The sequence below is a fragment of the Protomyctophum parallelum genome, assembly GCF_964188405.1.
Source record: "Protomyctophum parallelum genome assembly, chromosome: 2".
Lineage (NCBI taxonomy): Eukaryota > Metazoa > Chordata > Actinopteri > Myctophiformes > Myctophidae > Protomyctophum > Protomyctophum parallelum.
The window spans coordinates 48,622,522-48,650,354 of NC_139699.1; the positions used below are offsets into that span (position 1 = coordinate 48,622,522).

At 41.3% G+C, this 27,833-nt stretch overlaps 2 protein-coding genes across 2 annotated transcripts in view; both read right to left on the bottom strand.

The window, feature by feature from the left end:
- The window catches only part of pdpr (pyruvate dehydrogenase phosphatase regulatory subunit), a 34,084-nt gene extending 25,294 nt beyond the window's left edge, over nt 1-8,790 (bottom strand). Inside the window, exons 1-6 of the mRNA XM_083794611.1 lie at nt 8,654-8,790; nt 5,739-6,030; nt 5,031-5,164; nt 2,138-2,219; nt 1,608-1,771; nt 1,048-1,169 (exon numbers count right to left, since the gene is read on the bottom strand). Coding sequence (XP_083650737.1) covers nt 1,048-1,169; nt 1,608-1,771; nt 2,138-2,219; nt 5,031-5,164; nt 5,739-6,019 — 783 coding nt within the window. The 5' untranslated portion in view covers nt 6,020-6,030; nt 8,654-8,790. The remainder of the gene's footprint in view (nt 1-1,047; nt 1,170-1,607; nt 1,772-2,137; nt 2,220-5,030; nt 5,165-5,738; nt 6,031-8,653) is intronic.
- A 4,531-nt stretch (nt 8,791-13,321) lies between these two features.
- LOC310854659 (uncharacterized protein) lies at nt 13,322-18,747 on the bottom strand (the record flags this gene model as incomplete). The annotated part of the gene is made up of 4 exons (XM_083759334.1): nt 13,322-13,450; nt 14,088-14,162; nt 17,630-17,742; nt 18,621-18,747. 4 exons carry the CDS (start codon nt 18,745-18,747, stop codon nt 13,322-13,324), a joined length of 444 nt encoding a protein of 147 aa, XP_083615460.1.
- Nucleotides 18,748-27,833: the final 9,086 nt, after the last annotated feature.

The following is a 27,833-nucleotide window of genomic DNA, read 5'->3' on the forward strand; positions in this document are numbered from 1 at the left end:
CTTTCCTTCGTCATTCAAAGCTCCGCACACTCTGTTCATGTGAGCAATACACGGAAGGAAAGGAAAGGTACTATGTTTACCCAGGGTAACAGGACTAAGCTCAATAACTTGTTTACAGCCAGGCCCTGCTCATAGAACATTTCATGGTAGAGGTTCAATGCCTTGTCCAAGGGCACTTCAGCGGTGGTAATTTCAACGTGCCGGTCCGGGGATACGAACTAGCGACCTTCCGATATCAAGACCGCTCCGCAAACCGTTCAGCCACCGCTGCCTCTACGATAGCTTCTATGAAAGATCTTTCTAAGTAGAACTCCTAAAGTAATACAGTAAATATTACTGCCATGGGATAAGAAAGCATGGGAGATTGTGCATCCTGCAAGTATTGGACTTGCTCCGACCATACAGCACTGGACAGTGTTTCTGCCAAGGATGGCCGTAGCTAATTTTAGGGCCCTGACACAAAGGGTCATAATACTTGCAGTCTACAGGCAGGCCTCTGTGCTTTTCTTCCTGGCTGTATTTTAACCAACTGAAATTATCAGTATAAAACACAGCAGATCTACAAGCTCTAGATAAAAGAAGACATCAATCCCTCCTTATGGGTCGGATCAAACCGGCCTATACCTTAAAAATAAATATCTAGCCATTAAGCTAACTTGGGCCTTGTATTCCCAAGTGGGTATCTACACCAGTGGAGGTTAGCACTAGCAGTTACATTACTTTGAACGCCGGCCACAGAAGGACTTTTCCAGACAAAGCAACTCTGTTGGTATAGTGATTGCATAAGATATGACTAGTAGAGACATCAACTGCTGGACAAAGGAAGAATCAATCCCACCTACCCATCCATCCATTACATGCTTTTACCTAGTCCTACCCATCCATCCATTACATGCTTTTACCTAGTCCTACCCATCCATCCATTACATGCTTTTACCTAGTCCTACCCATGCATCCATATCCACCTACCTAGCCACCTTTCATCCAATCATGCGTGCATCCATCCATCCATCCGCTCAGTCATCTCTAGCCAACATATTTGTTCACCTGTCCGGCACAGTTGACAAAGTATTCACACTCAATGGCTCCTCTGTCTGTCTCCACTGCTGTGACATGTCCCCTGTCCACCAAGACCTGCTGGACACTGGTTCTCTCCAACAGCTGGACGCCTAGAGACAGAATGGGAGGAGGTTCATAAGCAGTAAGCACTAGGCACTGCTCCTTACACTGTTATTGTAGAAAACTGAATATGGATATATTGAATATGACTATAATTCAAATTACTAAGCAATTAATCCTGTTCTTCAATATGACAAAAATATTAATAATTCAAATTATATTTTCAAGTTCTCTTGCTTTGACTTTAGCCTGTGAAATGAGCAAATCTGCTTTGAATATAATAAGACATTAGGAAACAAGCACAAGGATACATTAATGAATTGTGTCATTATAACAAATGTTGCGAAATGGAATGTTGATTGATTGTATCATTTATTGGGTGTATTATTTGGGTCATATGACCACTTTTAGAACTGAATCTTTTTTTAGCACAGCAATAATTTGGAATCCAGCTGTATTCTAACTGTGATTCTAGTGGTAATACCAGCCTTGTTTAGCAGCAGCAACAGCCAAGGCGTGGTTGATGTCCGGTGGGGAAACCACTGCGTCTCCAGGGAGGTGTAGCGCACCCACCAGGTCATGGATGTTAACCAGAGGGTGGAGTTTAGCCACCTCTTTAGGCTTAATGATACTACAACTGATTCCCATTACTCTGCAGAATGAACCAAATGGAGAGACAGAGAGAGAGAGAGAGAGAGAGAGACACAGAGACAGAGACAGACAGACAGAGTGTGATATAGAGAAAGACAGGGGGGGGGGGGGGGGACAGGAATCAAGTCCATAGTCAGGCAGCATGGAAAAAGTGACTCGTATCAACCAGCACCACTAGTAAACCATGCATAGAGATTAGAGAGTGACATGTACTGCATGTAACACAGTGACAAATTCATTTTTGCCAACTAAGACTTCCATGCAGCACTTTACTTCCATGACAGGACATTGATATCACCTTTTATGGTTCAGCTATCTGTCAATATACTGTAGGAGACACAATTAACTAATAGATGAGAAAGCGTACTTGAGTCTGGATGCCAGCCTCTTCAGAGACAGGAAACGGTCCTGATTCTGAGCCAAACACAGGGACCCTGTCCTTACATAACCTGAAACACACACACACACACACACGTTATGACTACTCACATTTGACACCAAGTAAGATGAATGCTATGTACAGTACCTAACTTATTTTTATCCCCCCCCCCCCCCCCCTTTGGACTGTGGCAGTGAGACTTATCAGACAGCAGAGTTTATTGAATATTTCCTAAACCCACTGTCGATAAAACACCCCAGTTTTATAAAAGACACTTACGATTTTGTGGACAAAATTAAAGCTATTATAGTAGGAAAGGAGGCCTTTTTGTTTTCGATAGATATAGACAGCCTCTACACAAACATTGAGACAGAAGCAGGCCTACTAGCAGTTAAAGTCTTTAGTAAATACCCAGACACAAATCGACCAGAGGAGGAATTACTCCAATTACTAGACTTAAATCTAACCCAGAAAGATTTTTCCTTTAACAACAAGTTTTATTTACAAATCAAAGGGACGGCCATGGGAAAGCGATTTGCACCATCTTATGCAAACATTTACATGAGCATATGGGAGCAGACAGCACTAGAAAAATGCAAACTTAAACCAACACATTATTATAGGTTTCTGGATGATATATTTGGAATATGGGAACATAGCAAGGAAGAATTCCAGGAATTTATTGATGTTCTAAATAGCCATCATAGATAACCTGACGCTGCCAGATGAGGGCGGTATTGGGTAACCATGTTTCCCAACACAGCAATCATCTGGGATCTCTCAGGCAGTTGAGCTGACAAAAATCCGTTCCGTACCGGACCAATCAGCGTGAGCTAAGGGCGGGATATGTGCGAAACCGGACGTGAAGCTATATAGACACGTCAATATGATTGGTTGTGTTTGCACGCCCACACGGTGATAGACAGACGGTCCCATCCAATCATCTACCAAGTATCTTGAAAAAAAGGAACAGCCCCGTCATCGAATTTGCTTCCGCGATCCCAGATCCCAATAAGCTGTGAAACAAATTTGTGTAGCAAGCTTCTTGGATCTGGCAGCGTCAGGTTACATCATAGATCCATAACGATAAAATTTGTGACACACACTGAAAGGATTGACTTTCTTGATGTAACAATCTTCAAGGGCCCAAACTTTAACACAAATGGGAAACTAGACTTAAAAGTATTCTTTAAAGAAACACCCACGCCCTATTACACAAAACGTCATTTCACCCGACACACTCTTACACAGGGATAGTCAAATCACAACTACTAAGATTCCATAGGATTTGCACGCAAAGAAGTGATTTCAAAATAGCTTGTAAAACACTATTTAAGGCCCTCAGACTAAGAGGATACACTAGGACATTCCTCCGGAAAGCTCAAAGTACCTTCTTAGAAATAAGAGTGCGAGATCCAGGTCCTAAATTGGCCCTGATAACCAGTTATTCAACACAGAGCACACTAGCCAACAACAGAATAAAAAGGGATTTTGAGAACCGAACGGATGATCTTCTAAAAGATTATAAATTTATATCGGCCTACAGAAAAAACAAAAACCTTAAAAATTATCTAGTACACAGCAAGCTAAAAGAAATCAACACACCAGCACACGAGGGACCAGAATACTTCAAACCCAAACAATTAGTTAAAAATAGAACTACAAAACGCGTGTTAGAGATTAAACAACAAATAACAACCAGAACCAGCAACTGCATTTACTTAATCACATGTGACAAATGTGGTTTACAATATGTCGGAGAAACGGGTAAAACAATAGGTACAAGGCTGGGACAACACAGATACAATATTAACAATGGAAAAAAGACAACCACAAGGTTTGTGCAACATTTCATGGCTCATGGCATTGAAGCTCTAAAATGCGCTGGACTTCAACACAATCCCAACTGGACAGAAGGACAAAGACGTTTTAATGAAAAACAGTGGATTAAGAACCTCAACACGGATTTTCCTGGAGGCTTAAACATGCCTAAAATCAGATCTTGAACACAACAAAACTTAAACTCAGGATTAAACTGGAGAAATCTAAAAATGATTGGATCAGACTTCCTTCGGATACATGGCGAATGCATTTATTCCTTGCATTGTGCCTACACATGTTGCGAGCTGTGGTCGCAACATGTGTAGGCACAGTGCACTGAAGTTTTTGAATTCCCCCCCCTTTGGAAACAAAATGCCAGCGGTTTCCGAGGCTGGCCCGTACCCAACGGGCACCGGTCTAGTCTACATAATGTTACACATAACAAAGTGTTTCTTATTTTTAAATAAGAAAGGAAAGTCAAATCTAAATAATAAATATTTAATACATTTAGCTCACATGTCATTTTCTGTGTCTGACACTGCCATTCATGAATGATTACGATTTGGTCATTATTCCCTTTTCCACACACACCGCTTTTGCCAGCCTCTGATTGTCTTTCAGGCTGCCCACTTTCTACCACAAAGCCAGGTCCAGGTTCAAATAACATGGAAAACAATGCTCAAAGCAGCGACCTCGATGGTGTAGCCGTAGTCAGTGTGTTAAAACATTAAGCTTATGTTCCTTGGATTATGGGTATGAATGAATCACATCGCAGGTAATGGGTATACTACTACAGTATATATTTTATTATCAAAGGCATTGTCCAACAAATGTTAGTGTCAGGTTAAGGTTATTAGGCTTAGGGTAAGGTAAAGAAATGTAATTATGCACAATACCCAAAATTCTGTGCTAAAATTCACCCCCTGCCCAATTCATGTTGTACTGTGTGTGTATTGAACCGAAAAGCGAATCAAACTGCTTTGAATTCAGACTGAGATAGTATTGAGTTATAAAGTGAATTATACAATTATTTATTTATTATTAAGTGAACTGAACATACCTGTCTTGACTCCCGTCTCCTCCTCCAGCTGTTGGTATAGCGTGTTGGAGTAGTCAGCCATGCGACACTCAATGGAGATGGGTTTGGCCACGCTGACCATGCCAGCACACAGACGCGTGGTTCCTGCCCCTAGTCTGACCACCAAATACAAAGCACTACTTTAATACAAGAGACAATAATCTCAACCAGATAAAATAGAGAATAGGGCTGGTCTATTAGTATTCTCCAATGACAGATGTAGAAGCATGAAGGAAAGTGGAAAAACCCACCTATATTGGTAAGGTTCCATGAACTGGAACAGTAATAGATTAATCTCTGATTAAGTTATTTTATTTAGAAACTCAGTTTGACTAGCAACAAACTCTCTTTTCTAAATAGAGGTCATGTGCATGCATAAAGTCAGTGGCAAATCGAGTGGCAAAGTGAGATTAACGTCATTTAATGTTGTTTAATTAATGCAATCAGATAGGGCTTTTCTGTTTCGATGTATGGGCTGTGAAGGCCAGAAAGTAGCTTTTTGCCACTCAGTAGGCGTTCCCGCATAACTTCCAGGTATGACGATGATGATGATGATGATGATGCCATGCCCATACCCTCTATATAAAGACATAGAGCAGCCTGCAAAATAATCATAAAAAGGAAATCCTATAATGCTGAGCTCATTTTCCCGGCCAACAGATTGGTTCATCACAGATCGACTATACTCACCGGCCCTGCTCGAGCAGTACTATATCGGTCCAGCCTAGCTTGGCCAGGTGGTAGGCCACAGACGTCCCCACGATGCCCCCTCCGCAGATCACCACGCGGGCCTGGCCGGGCAGGGGCAGAGGCTGGGAGTCTCTGGTGGCGGAGGAGGTGTTGACCAGGCATCGGCGAGAGCTCCAGAGGGACGAAGGGCGCTGCCTGCTGCCGCAGCTTCCGTTGGACAGCAGCAGCTGGGGGAGCAGGGCCGGGGACAAGGCCCCAGTGCCCCGCACACAGCTGTGCATCGTTGTGCCTCCTGGATAATTATATTCACACACACACACACACACACACACACACACACAGTCATATTTTTTGTTTTTGCATAATTAACTTTGCATAATGAGCCACTTGCTCATTGCTGCTGCAATGCTCGCTCATTCCTCACGAAAAAATGTTTGCACTTGTGTGAAGCGAGCGGTGCCTTTCATCACAATTTATTTATTTAGCGAATGCAAAGTCCTTAAGCCAAGCGGTTGCCTCCGGGTCTGCTGTATGGAGGGTGATTAATCCTCCTTCCAGTCTTTGGAGAGGACAGACTTCTATAATGTGCTCCATAGTTTGCTCCTCACCACACGCACACAGTGGGCTTGGGCTACTGCCCCATTTGTGAAGGCTGGCCAAGCAGGGGCCGTGTCCAGTCCTGAATCTATTGAGCGTAGACCACTGTCTCCTTGGGAGGGTGGTGCCAGGGACATCACAATGATGTCTGATTATGTCAACAACAAGACGTCACAGACATCCCGTGCTCAAACGACCAGACAGACAGACAGACACACAAAGCTGTGCATTGGAGTGGCTGCACTACTCAAAAAGCAGTGCAGGAAACACACATTTTATGTCCACTGCGTACATATATATATATATATATATATATATATATATAGGTGTATATACTGTACACCTTGTATTGCACCTTTATAACACCATATCTCACCTACTGTGTAGAGGTGTGGGGTAACACCTACAAAAGTAACCTTGAGCCAATATATATAATGCAGAAAAAAGCAATAAGAATAGTAGATAATACAGGTTATCACGAACACACAAATATACTGTTCCTAAACTACTTAAATACTTTTAAATGTTTTGATTTAGTCGACTTTAAAACTGCACAGATCATTTATAAAGCAAGACATAAAATGCTTCCCGGTAATATTCAAAATAGGTTTATGGATAGGGATTGTAGGTATGAGCTTGAGAGGTGAACTTAACTTTAAACAACTTTACTTTAAAGAGCATGTGTATGGGGTGAAGCCGTGGAATGGCTTGACCGAGAATTTAAAACAAAGTGTATCTAATTCAATTTAAAAAAAGGCTCAAACAATCATGAACTATATGCTTTTGTCTGTTAGTGTTTTTTTTCTTTTTTCTATTATTATTATTATTATTAATAATATTAATATTATTATTATTTTTTTTTGTTTATTTGTCTTGTTTGTTCTTGTTCTTGTTGTTTTGTCTAAATGTTTTTTTTTTTTTTTATGTAATTGTCTAACTGAATAGATCGAAATAAACCATTCCTTCATACATTCATCCACTGGCCTGACTGCATGGCTAATGGACTGAAAAATTCAAGGTCTAAAAAATCTAACACCAGCCGGTGGCTAGTGTAAATTGCCCAGGCGGCAGTTTTAAGAGCCCAGCCGGCAGCACAGAGTAGTACATTAGGTATTACACTGCATACAAGACATTGACAGAGACATAACAGAGAGGGCTCATGTTCTCAACAGCTCAAGGTTAGTTGGCTTTTGGCTATATCCTCAGTCTGCTGTACAAGAGGGCTACACCTTTAATAGTAAAGTTTGAACTTGAAATTGCTTTGAAATTAAAGTTGAGTATTAGATTGTAAATTGGGGACAATGTCATGACGAGATGAACCTCCACCACCCCTGCTCTTTATTTGCTTAATATTAGACTATAACAATTACAATTTAAGCCAGAGCGATTTACATTAAGCAAGAACAAAAGCATGGCAATATACATCATATACATAAAAAATCATGAAACATGCGTAAGCTAAGAACAAAACAGTGGAATATATCTATATAATGAAACAATGTATAAACTATATATAGAAGAAAAAATATATAATACAATCTCCAGAATCTAATCTATATAAACTCAAAATATCTCATAAAATTAATTCTAACACACATTTTAGTGAGGTCAGTGCTGCGGACATCTTAAATTATCATTATTATAGTATTAAGTTATTATTAGATAATAAGACTAAGAGATCAAAACCAGAACGTTGCTGGCAGCGAAAGAAAAATGCCAAATAAAGGAATAGATACATTAGTTACTTTTGTCTCCACACTATGAGATTTCATTAGAAGAGAGCCCTGAAGGTGACTTCATGTTCATTCATGAGTCATGACATGTCTTGTTGACATGTCTTGGCTCTCCTGCCACAATATGTAACATCGAAATTGGTGACATCGCATTCTATGATAACAGATGTATACGAGGCTCAACGTTTCGTTCTCATGACAAATAGAAATAATGGAGTATCACTTCAAATTTGAATGATATCGATGAATGAAGATCCCTGCCCTTTCAGAATGATCTGTGGCCTGAATTAATACAACAATAAAGTCAGATACAGCTGTTCGTGCTCAACAGAAGGCATTAGCCGGTGTAGTTTATTGACCCTTAACGTTAACAATGTATTCCAACTATTTCCTGACTGCCTGGGCATACTGTCCGTTGTGTTTTGGACTGTAAAGTTGCCTGACAATTGGTTTATATTCTTATTTGAGTGTAGCATTAGCATTAGCCGAGACACAACGCTAATGTTAGTGAGTGCACTAATCAATAGTTGACATTGACACTGCATGCAGCCCTTTATTCATTCTATGTAATACTAGAAAACTCACCTAGAATGTTCAACACAGATATGAGGTATTTTATAAGAATGTTGATGAATCCAGTGAGTGACAGCTAGTATCAAATCCTCTGTTTACATTAAGCTGTGTTCTGTTAACAAGACAAAGCCAGCAACAATAGCACTTCCGGTGGACGATATCTTCAGAATAAGAGTACTCTATAGACTATAGTAAACAGAAGCCAATGAGAAGGATACATTTGCACATTAAAACAAAATAAAAACCATAAAGTTAGCATTTAAAAGCTTAAAGCTATACAACCCAACGGTGTTGAGTTCGAACGCGCACTGCTACTTTTCCAGAAGCACTTTTATTTTTTAATTCACTATAGGATAAGCCCCTTTAGTTGCAGCAACTCGTTTTCAAGCAGGGGGGAAGGCCAATATAATTTAGGATCATCTTGCACCCATGCTTGCACCTGCCTATTGAACAACAATGACATATTGTCATTGATTAACAGTATGCAGAATGGGTACATTTCATAAACAGATGCACAACTCAATACAAAAACTTACTGTGGACGACACCATGATACACTTGTTTACAACAGGGCCCACCATTTTCAATTAATCAGAACATTTAGAGACGTGAAGGCTCATACATAGTCTGGATTTTCGGTGGTGGGGTGACCACCGAACTACAACATGGTCACGAGCCGCGGTGAAGAGCAAACCACCGCCACCGCTCCAGCCCTTCTCTCTGTTTTTACTCACCACCGCTCAACGTTATTTCGCGGTGGTCAGCTCACCACCGAAAATCCAGACTATATGGCCTTTACACTTCTATTACATTTTTATTAGCTTGTAGATCTGCTATTTTTGAAACTTTTGAATCCTCAATTAAATTATCGATTCAATATTTCTTGCACTTCAATGTATGAAGGAAATTAGCTTAACTCACAAATGTCTCCCACAGGATGCTGCAGCTTCCAGCTTCACCTGGACTTCTGCTCTGATCCAGGACCCCTGCATAACTGGTGGCTGGATAGCCACTTGTATACGATTATAATGACTTTTTACAGAGGAAAACAAAAGAAGAGAAACACATATGCAAGCACGTCAAAGGCAGGCTGTGAGGGCCAGGGTAAACTAATTACACATTTAAAGGAAGAAAACTTTTGTCTTTAGTAAGGATTTGAAAACTGTCAATGACCAAGCAGAGCGAATGTAGAGCGGCAGGGCATTCCAGAGACTGGTTCACTAACACACTAACCCTAAAACATTTCAGATGACCATAATATTCAAAAGACCTAAATCAAAATCTGCTGTCAAAATCAACACTGCTGCCTATATCAGACACAGTCAGGAGCGACTGGTCAGCCGATCTCAGGGCTCTGGTTGGTGTATGGTAGTCCTATTGCTATTTTTGCGAGTGTGTTGATATATCAGGGCTAGGTCAACAGCATGCTGAGAACAGTGTCCTGCATATGTCCACACAGCATTCAGAGGAGAGGAGACGGCAGGAGAGGGCAGAAGAGGAGAGGGCAGAAGAGGAGAGGGCAGGAGAGGACAGGGGAGGAGAGGAGAGGTGAGGAGAGGGCAGGAGAGGAGAGGAGAGGAGAGGGGAGGAGAGGAGAGGGCAGGAGAGGACAGGGGAGGAGAGGAGAGGGCAGGATAGGACGGGGGAGGAGAGGAGAGGGCAGGAGAGGACAGGGGAGGAGAGGGCAGGATAGGACGGGGGAGGAGAAGAGAGGGCAGGAGAGGACAGGGGAGGAGAGGACAGGGGAGGAGAGGGCAGGAGAGGACGGGGGAGAGGAGAGGGCAGGATAGGACGGGGGAGGAGAGGAGAGGGCAGGATAGGACAGGGTAGGATAGGGGAGAGCATGCGAGGAGAGGAATCATTATTCATTAATAATGCGTACAAGGGCATCAGGAACATAATGTCGTTGTGTGTGCGTTTGTGTTTGTTAATTTTTTATTTAAACACTATTAAGACAATTAAATAAAGTTTGTTATTCAGAACCAAATCATCAATGTGTATGATATTACATTTTAGACCCAGGTACATTTTGCTTTGTATAGCAGTCATTTTAAAATTTACTTTGACCGACAAAAACAGTTTTTTGTGTAAAATAATGTTTTCTACTTTCCCCATGTGCTTCCCAACTTCACAGCCAGGTCTAAATTATGGATGCTTACTAGATTTAAAGGTATATTCAGTGATTTCACTTAATTCAAATATCACTTATTTTTTTGTTTTGTTGTGATAATCCTCCCTACTATAGAGTGTGCTGGCCATATAAGGAGTTTTGACTCTCTATCCTGATTGGACGAAAGGCTGGGTCCCACAGCCAAAAACGAAACCTAAGGTTTTTTGAGTGAAATCACTGAATATACCTTTAAGGTTACATGGCAACACAGGTTTCTAGTTTTCTAGATAAAGGGGGTGGTTCAACTTGGACACTGGCTCATCTTACCCCGTTCTCTGCAGGCATGCACATTATTTTTTACAGAAAGAAACAGACAGACACACTGCAGTGCAAGCGGAGAGACAGAGAGTGTTGTGTGCAACTATTGCTTTATTTAGTCTGTAAGTGTTGGTTTGGAAGGTTGATCTTTAGACTGTAGTCTGTTTAATTGCATGGAAATAATGGCTTCTGGAATTATTTTGGGGTGAGTTTTGCTCACAGGTACAGCTAGTTCTGGTCCATAGCTCTAATGGCGCAACACTATGGACCAGAGAGGTATAGCCATGCAAGTCTGCATTCAGAATCATAACCTGCTTCATTGTCAGACCAGAGGTTTTTAAAAGTTGGTGAAGGTATTGATTGTCCAATCCTATTTGTGTGGCAGAAACAACTAAATCGAAATTTGTAAATCAATAGGCTATAGGCTACTTAATAAATATAAATACTGACAGTTTTCTGAAACACCTGTTTAATTGCTCTGACCAATGCAAGTTTTGAAGCACAAAATGCTATGTGTTAACAGTATTCCAGCTTACGTGTGTGTCTTGTCCAAAAGATTGATGGACCCACTCTTGTTGCATTGAAAGAAGTAAGATCATTCATTCAACTTGTTAAGATCGTTCATTCAACTTGAATATATATATTTGTCTCCTTGCACACTTAGTTCTGAAGATTGAGTGGGGTGCATACTTAGTTTAGACTACATTGGCACAGTTTTATTTTATGTAATCTGCTGTTACTGCTGGACAGTCATTAGGGCCGATTCATACTCTTATTTTAGAGCGGAATAAAAGTCGGTTCGGCTCTGTAGAGCCTACAATTTGACGTCATTTGAGGTTCGGGGGGCGGGGGGTACCGTCCTAAAGTCGGCTATTCGGTGCTACTGACTTTCTGACTAGCCAAAATCATTTCGGCACTACAGCGCCGAAACAGCGGTAAAATAGGAGTATGAATCGGCCCTTAGTCACCATGGCTTAGTTTTCATTTAATTTCCACCAGTGGAAAAAGGTAGTCGACAAAACATTTTTCGTCGTAGTTTTGGACGAAATCAACAGTGCCACAAGAGACTACATCATGGGCGAGGCAGCCTGCACAGCAGCAACCTTCACTCTATAGAGCGTCGCAGCCCCGCCCCCTCGAGACGCGGAAAATAATTCCTTGTTCATTTTCCTCATAGACTTTTCTAAAAGTATTTATTTAAAGACGTTTACACTGCAGACAAAGACAGCTGGAGTTGTGACACATCATGACAATAAACACAATGTTTTGGGCCGAACAAATAATTAGAAAGAAGGAAAAAAGGGCAGGTTACAACACCTTTTTTGTTGTTTTTCTTCTTTGTAATTATTTGTTTGGTCCAAAATATTGTGTTTGTCGTCATGATTTGTCACGACACTTACGACGCTTAAAAGGTCTTTAAATAAATACTTTTTGAAATGTCTACGAGGAAAAATGCATTGGGAATTATTTCCTGGGCTTGGCGTCGTCATGAAAGGGGGCGGGATGCCGTCGTGGGTAACTCGTAATGGCTGATTTTACACTTGCTGGAAATAGCCGCGACACGTTGTGAGCTTGTAGATTTTTCAGCATGCAACCAAATGTAAAATGACTTGTGTATTTTACTTACACTGGATCTCTTATTTAGTCTAGTTTATTTGTTGATGAAACTGTCAATATATTTAGTCTTACTCTTAGTCATTGTAGCTTAGTTTTCATGTAGTTTCCGTCAGTGAAAAAAGGGTAGTCACCGAACATTTTTCGTCATAGTTTTAGTCGACGAAATCAACACTGATTTGTGAGCTTACAGTACACCAAGTAATTTCGCCAAAAAATAGCAGAACTACAAGCACCCTGTGACCACAGCGGAGTCAGTATGAAGAGAAACAGTGCGTGTAGCTCAGTGGGTTTCGCCGTCAATAACGTACACTACTACAGTCAGTGCATGTACAAATATAAACGCTTTACTGACTGTCACTCAAAACGGTGAATAACAACAAATGTGAATAAAAGTCTCAAATATAAAAGAAAAAAAGTAAAAGAACCAAAACCTTATATTTTTTTGCTTTAGCAGACAGTTTGCGGGTCCAATGGAGTTAAGAGGTTTTGTCCGAAGCACTTTTTACTACTTTCCATTGGTTAAATATTTTCAAAACAACAATAGCACTGATTGTTCAATAGCACTGATCCAAAACCTCAAAAATGGAGTTATGAGGTTTCCTCCCGACAGCGACGATATGCTCTTTACAAAGTGCTCAGAAACCCTCCACGCCTCGCAGGCGTCTTGCCAGGTGGAGGTCCCTGGTCATCAGCGTCACCCGCTTGGCGTGAATGGCACAGAGGTTGGCGTCGGCCATCAGCCGCACCAGGAAGGCCTCGCTCGCCTGCACGGAAGGACGGAGGAGAGAGAGAATGTTGGGTTAATCCATTTTAGGAGGACTCACTAACAGGTTGTCATTTCCTTAAGGTTTACAGGTTAAACACTTCTTATTCTTATTTTTACAGGTTAAACACTTAACCATAAACATCCCCTCTTTGAATTTAAATGTAAGGCATTTGTACAATTAATAAATGGCTTATTGAAAGTTAATGCATTTTTTTGTATTTATTTGTTTTGCTATGTAGCCTACAGCAAATATCGGATCGGCAAATATCGGATATCGGGAAATTTCAAAATTAATATATCGGATCGGAATTGAAAAATCAGTATCGTTGCATCTCTAGTAATTATGTTATGATTATGTAAAGTGTGTATTATGGTGTGATTATGTTATGATTATGTAAACCTGATGTAAAGTGTGTATTATGGTATGATTATGTAAACCTGATGTAAAGTGTGTATTATGTTATGATTATGTAAAGTGTGTATTATGTAGTAATTATGTTATGATTATGTCAACCTGATGTAAAGTGTGTATTATGTTATGATTATGTAAAGTGTGTATTATGTAATAATTATGTTATGATTATGTCAACCTGATGTAAAGTGTGTATTAATGAATGTGTCCAGGTGTGTCTAACCTCCTGAAGGGCCATCAGAGCAAAGACCTGCCATCTCAGGTTGTCGCGACTGAAGTTCTGGGCCACCTCCCTGACCTGAAACATACATTACATTATTTAACACACCTCCCTGACCTGAAACACACATTACATCATTATTACATCATCACATTATTTAACACAACTCCCTGACCTGAAACACACATTACATAATGTAACACACCTCCCTGACCGGAAACATACATTACATAATGTAATACACCTCCCTGACCTGAAACATACATTACATAATGTAACACACCTCCCTGACCTGAAACACACATTACATAATGTAACACACCTCCCTGACCTGAAACATACATTACATAATGTAACACACCTCCCTGACCTGAAACACACATTACATAATGTAACACACCTCCCTGACCTGAAACATACATTACATAATGTAACACACCTCCCTGACCTGAAACATACATTACATAATGTCACATTATTTAACACACCTCCCTGACCTGAAACATACATTACATTAGTTAACACACACACCTCCCTGACCTGAAACATACGTTACATTATTTAACACACCTCCCTGACCTGAAACATACGTTACATTATTTAACACACCTCCCTGACCTGAAACATACGTTACATTATTTAACACACCTCCCTGACCTGAAACATACGTTACATTATTTAATACACCTCCCTGACCTGAAACATAAGTTACATTATTTAACACACCTCCCTGACCCGAAACATATAAGTTACATTATTTAACACAAATCCCTGACCTGAAACATACATTACATAATGTCACATTATTTAACACACCTCCCTGACCTGAAACAAAACATAATGTCACATTATTTAACACACCTCCCTGACCTGAAACAAGACATGATGTCACATTATTTAACACACCTCCCTGACCTGAAACAAGACATGTCACATTATTTAACACACCTCCCTGACCTGAAACAAGACATGTCACATTATTTAACACACCTCCTTGACCTGAAACATAAGTTACATAATGTCACATTATTTAACACACCTCCCTGACCTGAAACATATATTACATAATGTCACATTATTTAACACACCTCCCTGACCTGAAACATATATTACATAATGTCACATTATTTAACACACCTCCCTGACCTGAAACAAGACGTTATGTCACATTATTTAACACACCTCCCTGACCACACCTCCCTGACCTGAAACAAGACGTAATGTCACATTATTTAACACACCTCCCTGACCTGAAACAAGACGTAATGTCACATTATTTAACACACCTCTCTGACCTGAAACAAGACGTAATGTCACATTATTTAACACACCTCCCTGACCTGAAACAAGACGGAATGTCACATTATTTATTGCATGGCCTGGTTGAATGCTTGATTCTGATTGGTCAATCGCTGAATTCAGTGGTGAGTTGATAACAGACCGCTCCGCTCTATAACAGACCGCTGCCTAATCAAACCCTCAGAGCACCAGCTGCGCCCCGCTTGATTTACTGCCGTTTCCAACATGACAGCCATGTACACACACACACACACACACACACACACACACACAATGTAATTTACCGCTAAACATTGCTCTCAAATGCTTTTGAAAACATTTGAGCAAGAAATAGTAGTACCCGAAAATGGATTCTATTTGATCAAGTCACTTCCTTGTTTTCCGACAGTGCTGCAGCCCTGCAGCTGGCCAGACGCAGCCAGCACAAACTTATGGAATACTTTTTTTGTTGTGTTTTGGGTCAATTTATTAATTTATGTTAGTAGTCCATGGGCCACATGAGATGAGGTGGCAAAGGGTACTTGTGTTTTTTGAGAAGCTCTATGTCTATAGATAATATTTTGGTATGATAACCCTTCCTGAGTGGTAGCTAAATTAGTGTCATCAGCTGCTAAAGTTACCCTGCCCAATTGAAAAATGCCATTTTAGACACCGGTGCATGTCTTGGTATTGGCTCATATTTAGGACATATTTAAATCATTTTACTATAGTGTCTGGTGTAATCTTAAAGGGGACACTTCAAGCTTTCATTTAAGCCCTTCTGTGTATATGTAGAACAAGTACAGTGGTCACAGGAGCTCGTCAAACGTTTAATAACAAAAAGAAATACACCTTTTTCACCTAAACCATATTTTGTCTTTTAGTCCTGTGGCATTAAAAAACATCATAGACACAAACCACATTCCATATAGTATATAGTATATATAGTATAACTGGAATACTGACATGACCCTAAGGATTCAGGAAATGTACAATTTGCCCATATTATTTCATTCTTAGGTGGTGATTTTCAGCCTTATATTAAACAAGCACATTTTACAGGTCAATCGGCCTATATGAAAAACATCACTTAACCTTCCAAAACATTGACACAAAAGGTTTTTCAGTTGATTCTGGTAGAAGTACCAGAATAAAATTACATTTTTCAATTGGGCAGGGTTACTTTAGCAGCTGATAACACTAATTTAGCTACCACTCAGGAAGGGTTATCATACCAAAATATTATCTACAGACATAGAGCTTCTCAAAAAACACAAGTAACCTTTGCCACCTTTTGGTATTGTCACATCTCATGTGGCCCATGGACTATAGAGCGTTGCAGTCCCGCCCCCTTTCATGACGACACCAGGCCCAGTAAATGATTCTCAATGCATTTTTCCCATAGACATTTCAAAACGTATTTATTTAAAGACCTTTTAAGCGTCATACGAAGCCAACTCTTGTCGTGACAAATCATGACAACACACACAATATTTTGGACCAAACAAATAATTACAAAGAAGAAAAACAACAAAAAATGTGTTAAAACCTGCCGTTTTTTTCTACTTTCTAATTCTTTGTTTGACCCGAAAAATTGTGTTTGTTGTCATGATTTGTCACGACAAGAGTTGGCTTTGTCCGCGGCGTAAACGTCTTTAAATAAATACTTTCTGAAAAGTCTATGAAGAAAATGAACGGGGGGGGGGGGGGGACTGCGACGCTCTATAGGTAGTCATGTAATAAGCCTCAGTGGTTAAACTCCCTGTTGGTGAATTATCTCCCTACAACGACCACCTAGCCAGATATTATCCCTTAAAGGAGGTGAATTATCTCCCTACAACGACCACCTAGCCAGATATTATACCTTACATAAAGGAGGTGAATTATCTCCCTACAACGACCACCTAGCCAGACATTATCCCTTATTTAATGCCGTCCTGGCCTTGATGCCGTCCTGATGACTGATTTTTACACTTCTGCTATATCTGCTATTTTCAGCACGCAACCAAGTGTAAAATGACTTATACTGGATCTCTTGTCCACTAGTCCCTTCCTAACATTTTAGTCTAGTTTTTATTTGTTGACGAAATTGTCAGAATATTTAGTCTCAGTTTTAGTCACCGTAGCTTAGTTTTCATTTTGTTTTCGTCAGTGAAAAAAAGGTAGTCGACGAACATCTTTCGTCGACGAAATCAACACTGATGCCACCATGGGTGTTTTGATTGAGCAGCACTACCACCATGGGTGTTTTGTCTTAACGTTCTTACCAGGCGCATGAAGGGCGTCCTCCTGATCAGCAGCTCGGTGCTCTTCTGATACTTCCTGATCTCCATCAGGGCTCTGGTTCCTGGACGGTAGCGTCTCTTCCTGGGGCCGCCCGCTGAAAAGAGGCACACAGGAGATTAAAATAGGGTGCATTTTGCATCCCAGAACGCTCTTCATAGCCCATTAAAGGCTCATTCATAGACTGGATTTTCGGTGGTGAGGTGACCACCGCTCCGGTGGTGAGCTGACCACCAGAGCTGTAATAACGTTGAGCGGTGGTGAGTAAAAACAGAGAGAAGGGCTGGGGCGGTGGTTTGCCCCCCCACCATCACTTAATGTGGCCCAGGGGCCACATGCAGCCCCCCACCATCACTTAATGCAGCCCCCACCATCACTGAATGCGGCCCGGGGGCCACATGAGGCCCCCCACCATCACTTAATGCGACCCAGGGGCCACATGAGGCCCCCACCATCAATTAATGTGGCCTGGGGGCCACATGCGGCCCCCCACCATCACTTAATGCAGCCCCCGCCATCACTTAATGCGGCCCGGGGGCCACATGCTGCCCCCACCATCACTTAATGCCCGCATGTTAGTATCCGAACATTGATTATTATTATTATATATTATTATGAACTAATACTAGTACAGCTAATTACTATAGTATTAGAATGTTAGTCTTTTTTTGTATTATGTATTTGTAATTGGTTCATAAAGTTAACTTATAACTATAACTAAATGCATTTGAAATTCAATAAAAAAAAGTTACTTTTCAGGATTCCAAATAAAAAAAATAGCAAAATAAATATACAGGATATATACAAGCTCAAAACGCGGCGGCAGTGCGACGCGTTTTGAGCTAGTAGATCGGCTATTTGTGCTACGAAAGTGACCATCTGGAGTGAGAGTGGAAATATAGTGGCTCTCTCCATCGTCAAAGTTGCACCACCTCTGGACCAGAGCTACGCTTCTCCGGACCACCGGGTCCTCACCTTCTGTGACGCCGCTCTGGTTGAGCGACCGCCGGGTTGATCCAGAGGAGCGTCCCGGGGCCTGGGAGGAGGAGGAGGTGGAGGGCTGCGGTTGTCTTCGGTGGGCAGGGGCTTTCGCACGGACCATGGTGAGAAATCAGGCTTGAACACACGGACCACCAGTCCAAGCAGCACCGTACGGACCACCAGTCAACACAACAACAACCGCCGTCCAGACGTTCCAGTACGTTTTAAAAAAAAACACCAAACACGTTGTTCCTTTTCTGCAAATCCTATTAAACCAAAACACTGTAACTGACTGGCTGTAACTGTCTGAATGTCTGTAAATGACTGACTGAATGCACGCTAGAGTTATACAATTATATCATGAAGTTATAAAGTTATAAAACACTGTCTGACTAGTTATAAAACCCTTTCACACGCTCTCTCTACTTACTGCTTCACCACAGTTAAATGTATTATTACTAAAGTTATGAAATTCAAATGCCGCATTCGTCTTTCCTGTATTGACTCTCAGCCAATCAAATTGAAGCTACTGGGAGGGGGCAAGAACTATTGGGTATGATTGGTTCAGGAAACGATCCAAACAACGGAGCAGTTTAGAGATGCATTACTGCCCTCTACTGGACTGGACTGAACTGGACTGTGTGGAATTGGAGAAAATATCAAATATTGATGTATTTTATAAACGTAATACTAACTAGGCCTACAGGTATCTTACTTTCTGTTTCTCTCGTCTTCTATTTAATGTTTTCCCCCTTGTTTAATTCTCTCTGAAATGGTATACTAATAATTGTAACATGCATTAATTCTTCTTCATTTATTTTAACATAACGTAGGCTAATACAATACTAAAATGTTAATAATAATTAAAAATAATAATAATAATAATAATGCTTTCTGAACCAATATGTGAATGTGACCTATAGCCTACTGTCTACCACTGTACACAACAGTCTACCATTATGAATATACAGTCAAATTAAAATACATAATTTGACATTTTTGCCAACTTTTCCAGAAGCCTTTATTCCAAAAGGAGCTGAATTAATACGTTTTCTATAATGTGAAGGTAAATATAGACATATAGTATTAAAACCAGCTAGAAATTAAATAAAACTGTGCGAGAACTAAGTAATTAATAGTGGTAGTTCTGATTGGGATGTGCAACTGAGTCAGATACCAGAGTTTGGTTTTGAACATTGTTTTTGGCAGCAAAATTTGATTTTAATTCTTCTTGTGTGTGTAGACACAAACACTGAAGACGAAGGTGAGGACGCAAATTGTGATTGGCCGGAATGAGATGATGTACGATGATAAGAGCACTGCTCACTTCACACGGGTGTAATTCTTTTAATCGTATATTGATTATATATTTAAAAAGAAAATCAGGATTGGGACTCGAACCCGCGACGCGCTGTCAGGCTACCTCTTAGCGCTATGGCCAGTGGTTCAGGCTACATGTGGTAGCCTATAGGTGGAGCTATGGCCAGTGGTTCCGGCTACATATGGTAGCCTATAGGTGGAGCTATGGCCAGTGGTTCAGGCTACATATGGTAGCCTATAGGTGGTAGCCTGGTTAATAAACCAGACCGAATCAGCCGTTGGCAAAAATAAATTGCCTGCGATATTAGTCTGGTTTATTAACCAGGCTATATAGGTGGAGCTATGGCCAGTGGTTCCGGCTACATGTGGTAGCCTATAGGTGGAGCTATGGCCAGTGGTTCAGGCTACATATGGCAGCCTATAGGTGGAGCTATGGCCAGTGGTTCAGGCTACATATGGTAGCCTATAGGTGGAGCTATGGCCAGTGGTTCAGGCTACATATGCTAGCCTATAGGTGGAGCTATGGCCAGCGGTTCAGGCTACATATGGTAGCCTATAGGTGGAGCTCTCAACAGGCCCGAAAATAGTTTTGGGGGGAAATTTTGCTGGCTTTTCAGAGTAAAATCTCCCTTTCCCTCTTTAAAGGTTTTATGACATTCATTTTCATTTATTTTTCTTTTTTCTTTTAGGTTTTATGACCTCAATTACACCCAAAAAACCTGAACTTTGAACATTCAGTGGATTTTCTGTGGTCTGAAGTTTTCTTTGGGGTTTTTTGGGCCTTTTGAGCTACAATGAAAACAGGCAACACAGTGAAACAGTGACATCTGCTGGCAAATCCCATTGACATATGGGATTTGCAGTAAGTGATGTCACTTACTGCCGGCAAATCAGAGCACCTGTTTGAGCCAGAAAACCCCAGATCACAGAAAATCTACTGAATGTTAAAGGTTCATGTTTTTTGGGTGCAATTGAGATTAGAAAACCTAAAAAAACAAGAACAATTCCAAAACCTTTTTTTTAATGTCACAATCCCTTTAATAACCATTTAAACTCTACTTTGTGGACTATGTTCCACAAGGTCTGTACTAGGCCCCCTCCATTTTCCCTCTACACCACCACCAAGAAACATAGCTGGCCTACAAGCTCACAAGGCTTGAATGTTCACTATTGTCACCAAATGTTTGCCCAGAATAGTAACGTTGGGTTCACTTGGTTAAATTACATGTATTTATTATTGTATTTGCAAAGATCTGCTATTTTTCAATGGCAGATCTACAAGCTCATAGCACAACACAGAGTGCCGCCCTATGGGCTTGTATATCTGCTATTTTGTGAAAAGGTCATTTGTAGTACGGGCCTCAATGGGTTAATTATCTAAGCACAATGTGTTGTCAAGCTGTGTCTCCCGACCCTCAGTCCACTGCTTCTTCTGATTGGTTGACAGCAAGCGATGACATCACATGGCTGGTCACTCACCAGGTCAGAGGTCGTCATCAAATGTCTTGCAGCGAGCGTCTAGATTTAAAGTTAAACACAAATGATGGTCATCTGATATATTGTCACGGTGGTTATCTTGTATGTCCAAAACCTTTACTTTTCAGGAAATGGAGAAATAGAGACATGTGTTCCAACGGATCCAATGGAGCTGAGTCTGTGTTAAAACCATTTTGGACGGGAACCCTTTTTGGTGTTTTAAAGCAAAGTTATTACTTTAGCTATTGAAAAATAGCACATCTACAAACTCATAGAAGTGCCGCGCTATGAGTTAGAACTTGTACAGTAGGTCTGCTATTTTTGAAAAATCCTGAAAATGTGCCTCAAATCTTTGAATATATATATTATTACAGAGTGAACATTTTAACTTAAATCTTTTGCTTCTGGGGAGGTCCCTGGAACAACATATTTCCAGAGGCATACTGGTATTACACTTTTTGGGGTCCTTGACATGAAATATTGAGCACCACTGATACAGAGAAAAATAGGGTTTTTCTGGAAAATGTCAGGATTTTGAAGATTTGTTTTTTAATTCAGGCCTAAATGGGTTAATACTTCTGCAAAACAAATGCTTACCACTAGCTTTCTTCACACAAATGTGTTCATAAAGGTGTCTACAATCACAAATAAATGTGTTCCCACCCCAGGGGTCCTTGGGGGGTTTCCAGGGGGTCCCCAATAAAAGTAGTTAATGCAGTAAATCATTTTAACCACTATTGGTTGTGCCTGCATGCTATTTTCTGATTTGGATAAATTCTTTCCATCTTGACCAAGTGGTGTCCGGACCCCCAGGGGTCCTTGAGGGAGTTCCAGGGGGTCCCCAGCTAAATGATGGTTAGTAACCAAATGGTATAAAAAGGTAGGTGGCTAGCGCACATCCAGTTCCTGTCTGGTGCTGGACTAAGGTAAGTACAGTGAAGAGAGTCCGTGGACGAACCCAGATAAAAGACAAATACCGAGAAGTATACTTCACAAGACCAAAATAAGTATAAATATCAAAAAGAATAGAATAGAATAAAGAGTCAACATGCAGTTCAGTTCACACAGGGGAATCTGATTGTTAAGTCCTTGCTCACTATTTACAGGAAGGCAGATACTCATAGTCCTCATTTAGTCCATGGGGTTGTAGTGTGCGGAGGGTGTAGGTCCAATATGCCTCCCTTCTTAGGAGGAGGTTATGGATATCTCCACCTCTCCGGGGTAGCTGCACCCTCTATGCCCACATATCGGAGCGATGCCACGGCATGGCCCATTGTTATTAAAGTGTTGGGCTACTGGGCTTTTGGGATTGGTGTTTCTGATGTTGGATCTATGTTCACTAATACGTGTTTTTAGGGCTCTACTGGTTTGTCCCACATAATTATGAGAGGCCACACGCGCACGTCAACATGTATATAACGTTTGTGGTTGAGCATGTGATTGTTCCTCTGATTTTTATGGCCTTGCCTGTGTGTGGATGGTTAAATGTGTCACATCTTGTGGTGAAGTTACACTGTGCACAGGATCCACATTTGAAATTGCCTGTACGGACATTTTTGTCCAGGAAGGTACGAGGTGTTTGGGGGTTATGATCAGATCTCACCAACATCGATCTGATGTTTTGGTGCCCTTTTGTATACTATCTGTGGTGGTCCTTCGTACGCTGATTTAAAGGCGTTGTCAGATTGGATAATGTGCCAGTGTTTGTTTAGGATGTTATCAATTTCTTTTCCCTGTGGTGAGTAAGTCGAGAAGCACATGGGTCTTTTCTTTTGTGATTCGTTTTTGGTGTGTTTTGGTGTGTTCTCTGTGTGAACCTTACTGACATACGTTGACACTGTTCCTCATAGGCTTCCACTGTGCTGCATATTCGTCGCACTCGAACTGACTGATAGGTAGGCTCCTTTTCAGGGCTGTGGGATGATAAGAGTCACAACGGAGGAGAGTATTACGATCAGTTGGTTTGGAATATAGGTTGGTGGTGAGTGTGTTGCCAACTTTTACTATCTTGATATCCAAGAAGTTAGACTCACTTTTGTCTACGTCCACTGTGAAGTGGAGAATTGGAGATGCTCATTGCGGCTGTTGAGGTAGGTATGGAAGTTGGCGAGGTCCTCTTTTGTGCCTGAGAACACAATAAAGATGTCATCGATAAAGCGTTTGTAGAACTTGACTAGTTTGTGGAACGGATTTACTGGGTTCAATATTAACTTGTTTTCAAATAGTCCCATGTATATGTTGGCTAACTGTGGGGCCATTTTGCTGCCCATCGCACAGCCCACCCTCTGTAGATAAAAGGTATCTTTGAATAAGAAGTAGTTGTGTTGCAAAACCAAAGCCGTCAGATCGAGGATACAGTTAGTGTTGGGGGGGTTGTCATTGGGTCGTAGTTCTAGAACATATTTGATAGCCTCTAGGGCTCCTTGGTGAGGGATATTTGTATATAGACTTTCTACATCAAAGGTGACTAGGAAGTCATTCTCACTTACTGGTCCGATCTCCTGGAGTTTCTGGAGGAAATCACCGGAGTCCCGGATGTATGAGTGTAGTCCGGCAACGCTGGGTTTGAGATGGTGGTCTACAAAAGAAGATATATTTTCAGTCAGTGATCCAATGCATGAAACTATGGGTCGGCCTTTGGGGTTCTGTAATGACTTGTGGATCTTAGGCAATGTGTAAAACACTGGAATTCGGGGGTGCATTACCTTCATGAAATCGTGCTCGTTTTTGTTGAGGTCTCCCTTGTCCAGTAGTTCTTGTAGTTTGCCATGGATGGTCTTTTTGAACTCTGTGGAGGGATTTTTTTGTCAGTTTTTGGTAGAAATCTGAGTCCTGTAATTGTCTCTCAATCTCTCCTTCATAGTTCTGAACAGTTTGTAGAACTATGGCTCCCTCTTTATCTGCGGGTTTAATGATGATTGTGGTGTCATTTTTTAGATCCTTAAGGGCCTCTCTTTCAGCTTTTGTCATTGTGGATTCTTTGTTCTTGTTTCTTGTTGAGTGCTGCATATACATCTCTTTACACCAGGCGGCAGTAAGTGTCAAGGGACGCATGGATTTTGGACGAAACACATTCTTGGGGGTCGCCACAGTGGTCGAGTTAGTCTCATCTATGGTACCTGTGTCATGTTCACTAGTACGGGTTGGTTCATGCACAGTGTTGTTGGGTTTGTTAAAGAACTCTGTCAGCCTGAGTGATCTGAAAAACCTGTTCAAGTCTATATGAGTTTCAAAACTGTTGCATGTGGTCGTGGGTACAAAAGAGAGACCTTTGCATAGCAAAAAGGGTGTGTATAGCCCTGAGAGTGTAGAAGGGAACCAAATGGACCGGCTTTGTGGGGTGTACATTGGAGTCGCAGACATATGGGTTTCCAAATGGGGGTCTGTGGCCTAATAAAGCTCCAGCAAGGGCTGAGATATGTATAGGTACTTCTACCTATACATATCAGAGGCAAATATTGTACTTTTACAATTTTACTCCACTACATTTATTTGAAAATTATTAAATTATTATTACAAAACATACATTAAACACTTTTTGACAACAATACTTTGTATGCTTTTACATTGCCGTATTTATACTTTTACTCAAGTAAAACGTTTAAGTATACTTTTTCCACTATTGCATAAGATTCAGCAAAAAAGAGGAGAGTGTCCCAGGACAGGACGGAGGCCAGACACACAGAGGTGTGTGTGTGTGTGTGTGTGTGGTAACATCATTAGTGTGGTTGCCCGAATGGGCAACCAGACTCTTGTAACTGTGACACTTTATTATTTCACTGGAGTAGTCTTTATTTTGACGCTTTATACCTCCCACACTGTACGCTGTACGCACTTGAGCCATATGTCAAATTGACCGGAAAAATCGGGAATCGTGTGCTTGTATTTTGTTAAGAGAAATGTTGTATAGTTTAATTGATATGAATTTATTAGTGAATTAAATTTCCCCATTGACATGAATGGGAAAAGGCAAAAATTCACATTCAAGTATTTGTTCCTCGGAGACTGTAATCACTATAGTTACAAAACTTTTAGGGATAATTCAACATTATCCCTAAAATTATTTAACCCTACAATTTTATCGGTCGGCCTCATGGTGGCGCTATAACAGCCCACTTTACCTTTTGGCTTATAACTCTTGAACCGTAGGTCGTAAAATCAAAATTATTTTTTCCCTGGATTCCTTTGGTCATGACGCATCTCCCCATATAGGCCACGCCCATTTCCGCCATGATAGATTTTCCGCCATTTTGAATTTTGTCCAAAACACACTTTTTGCTTTTCCTCCTACAGATTTTGTCCAAATCTCACAGAAATCGGCACACGTGATCTCTGGACCCATCCAATTAAAACTGAACTGCAGAATTTTTAAAGTGCGTATCGTTCGGCCGTAATCGTCTTCCGAAGTTAGTAGGAGGGGCCTATATCACAAAAAATGCCATAAATCACGAACGGAATGTCCAATCCATCCCACATTTCAATCACATGTCCGGGGTGGTTCAATCAACCAAGTTCTAAAAGCAAATGCCGCAAATGCGAGAAATGTAACCGTTTGTCGCAAAAACATGAATTTCGGGGGTTAAATCCCCTCCGAATTACTTACGCATGATCTAAGGCGTGACTTGAAATTGTAATTGGCTGGCAATACTAGTGGGAGGGGCATATGTAAGCCACTGCGGCAACCACACTCTGCAATTTTTTTAAATTGCGAATTTTCTAGTTATGTAATGAGATCCATCATGGGCACTTTAGGCCCCCCCGGGCCGGGTGGCATAGCTTGCAGAGGTGCGTGTGTCTTCTCTATAATGCCATGCAGGGTGGAAATGATACTGCCCCATAGTCCATACCATACGTTAAAAAAGACCACGCATCATACATGCATCGGCACCATACACGCACGCACGCACATGCATTGGGCATACATTCGTGTGATGATGTGAGCAATTGTATGTCCTGATGAAGGGAGAGAAGGTCGAATAGACCGAAACGTTGAATAAAGATCAACATTTTTGGCAAGTTTTCTGACAGTGTGCGGGACCCTTCTTTGTTTATAAAAGATAACCTTTTTATGATGTGAGCAATAACATACATGGTTGCACACCTACCCATTCACCCATGCTTTGCATGTGCATGTACACACGCGCACATACACACGCGTGCGCGCGCGGGCACAACTGCAAACATTTTCACTCTCACGCATGGCTGCCCGAAGGTGCCGATGCATGTATGATGCGTTGTTCTATCTGGAATCGTCCACAACACCATCTGTGGTGAAACGATGTGTGGGTTAGAAGTTAGAACAAGGACACACAAACACGTGACGACGGCGGTCGGTCACGTTTAGCTGAATCACACTCACGTGTATACACAGACCTCCTATCGTCCTCCCAACAGCACGCACACATGCACACACACCCAGACACTGTTTGGATTTCTGATGAGGCTAGATGGTGGGGGCTGGGGGCTGGGGGGGGGGGGGGGGGTGAGGCCGGGGTCAGCTGTGACATCACTCCCACTGACAGTCCTGCCCATAGATGGCAGCCAGCCAGACCCCCATGCCTATAATAACTCAACGTCGGGTCCAGGGACCACCACGTATACGGGGTCCAAATGGACTCTTACGGGTCTGTGTAGAAATACATTTGTACACTCAGGGCTGTATTTTGCGTGTCTTAAGTACCTTATTACTTAACTTAAGACCTGGAGGTGTGATCAATGCCATTTCAAGCCTTTAAACGCAGAGCTCACAGATATCTCCTGACCACCCCTCACACTGACTGTTGAGCTGCAGTGAACCATTTGATTGGCCAATGGATATGTATCTTATCTTACTTATAAAAAAAAAAAAAAGACATGGTACTTAAGACACACAAAATACAGCCCTCAGTGTCTTACACTGTGGAGTTCAGCGTAGATCTGGGTCCCTCCCAGAGAGAACCCATTGCACACTCGGACGGACAGACAGACAGAAAACTCAGGTTCAGGCTAAAGATAGACTAGACTAGACACATTAGACGGGCATGACACTGGAGTAGGCCATTTAGTACTCATCAGTAATGAAGGTATTGTTAAAGCTGACCTAGCATGTGTCTCAGTCAGACACATCCTAGGTCACCTTTAACAAGGCGTGTCTGTTCTAATCTGTAATAGTACGTCCGTCCGTCCCCCCTCTCTCTCTTTTGTAATAGCACTTCGGTCCTCATCTGTCATCATCCATACAGTACACGTATGTACAGTACACACGTGATACATACTGTATACGTCAGAACATACGTATAGCATTTATTGAAGATTTAAAAAATAACTGTATAGGACCTGCAGGTTTACAGCTTATAGGCATTTGGCACCGGGTGTAAAAATGGATTGCAAAATTGTGGGATTATATATATTAGGGTTCCATTTGTACACTCC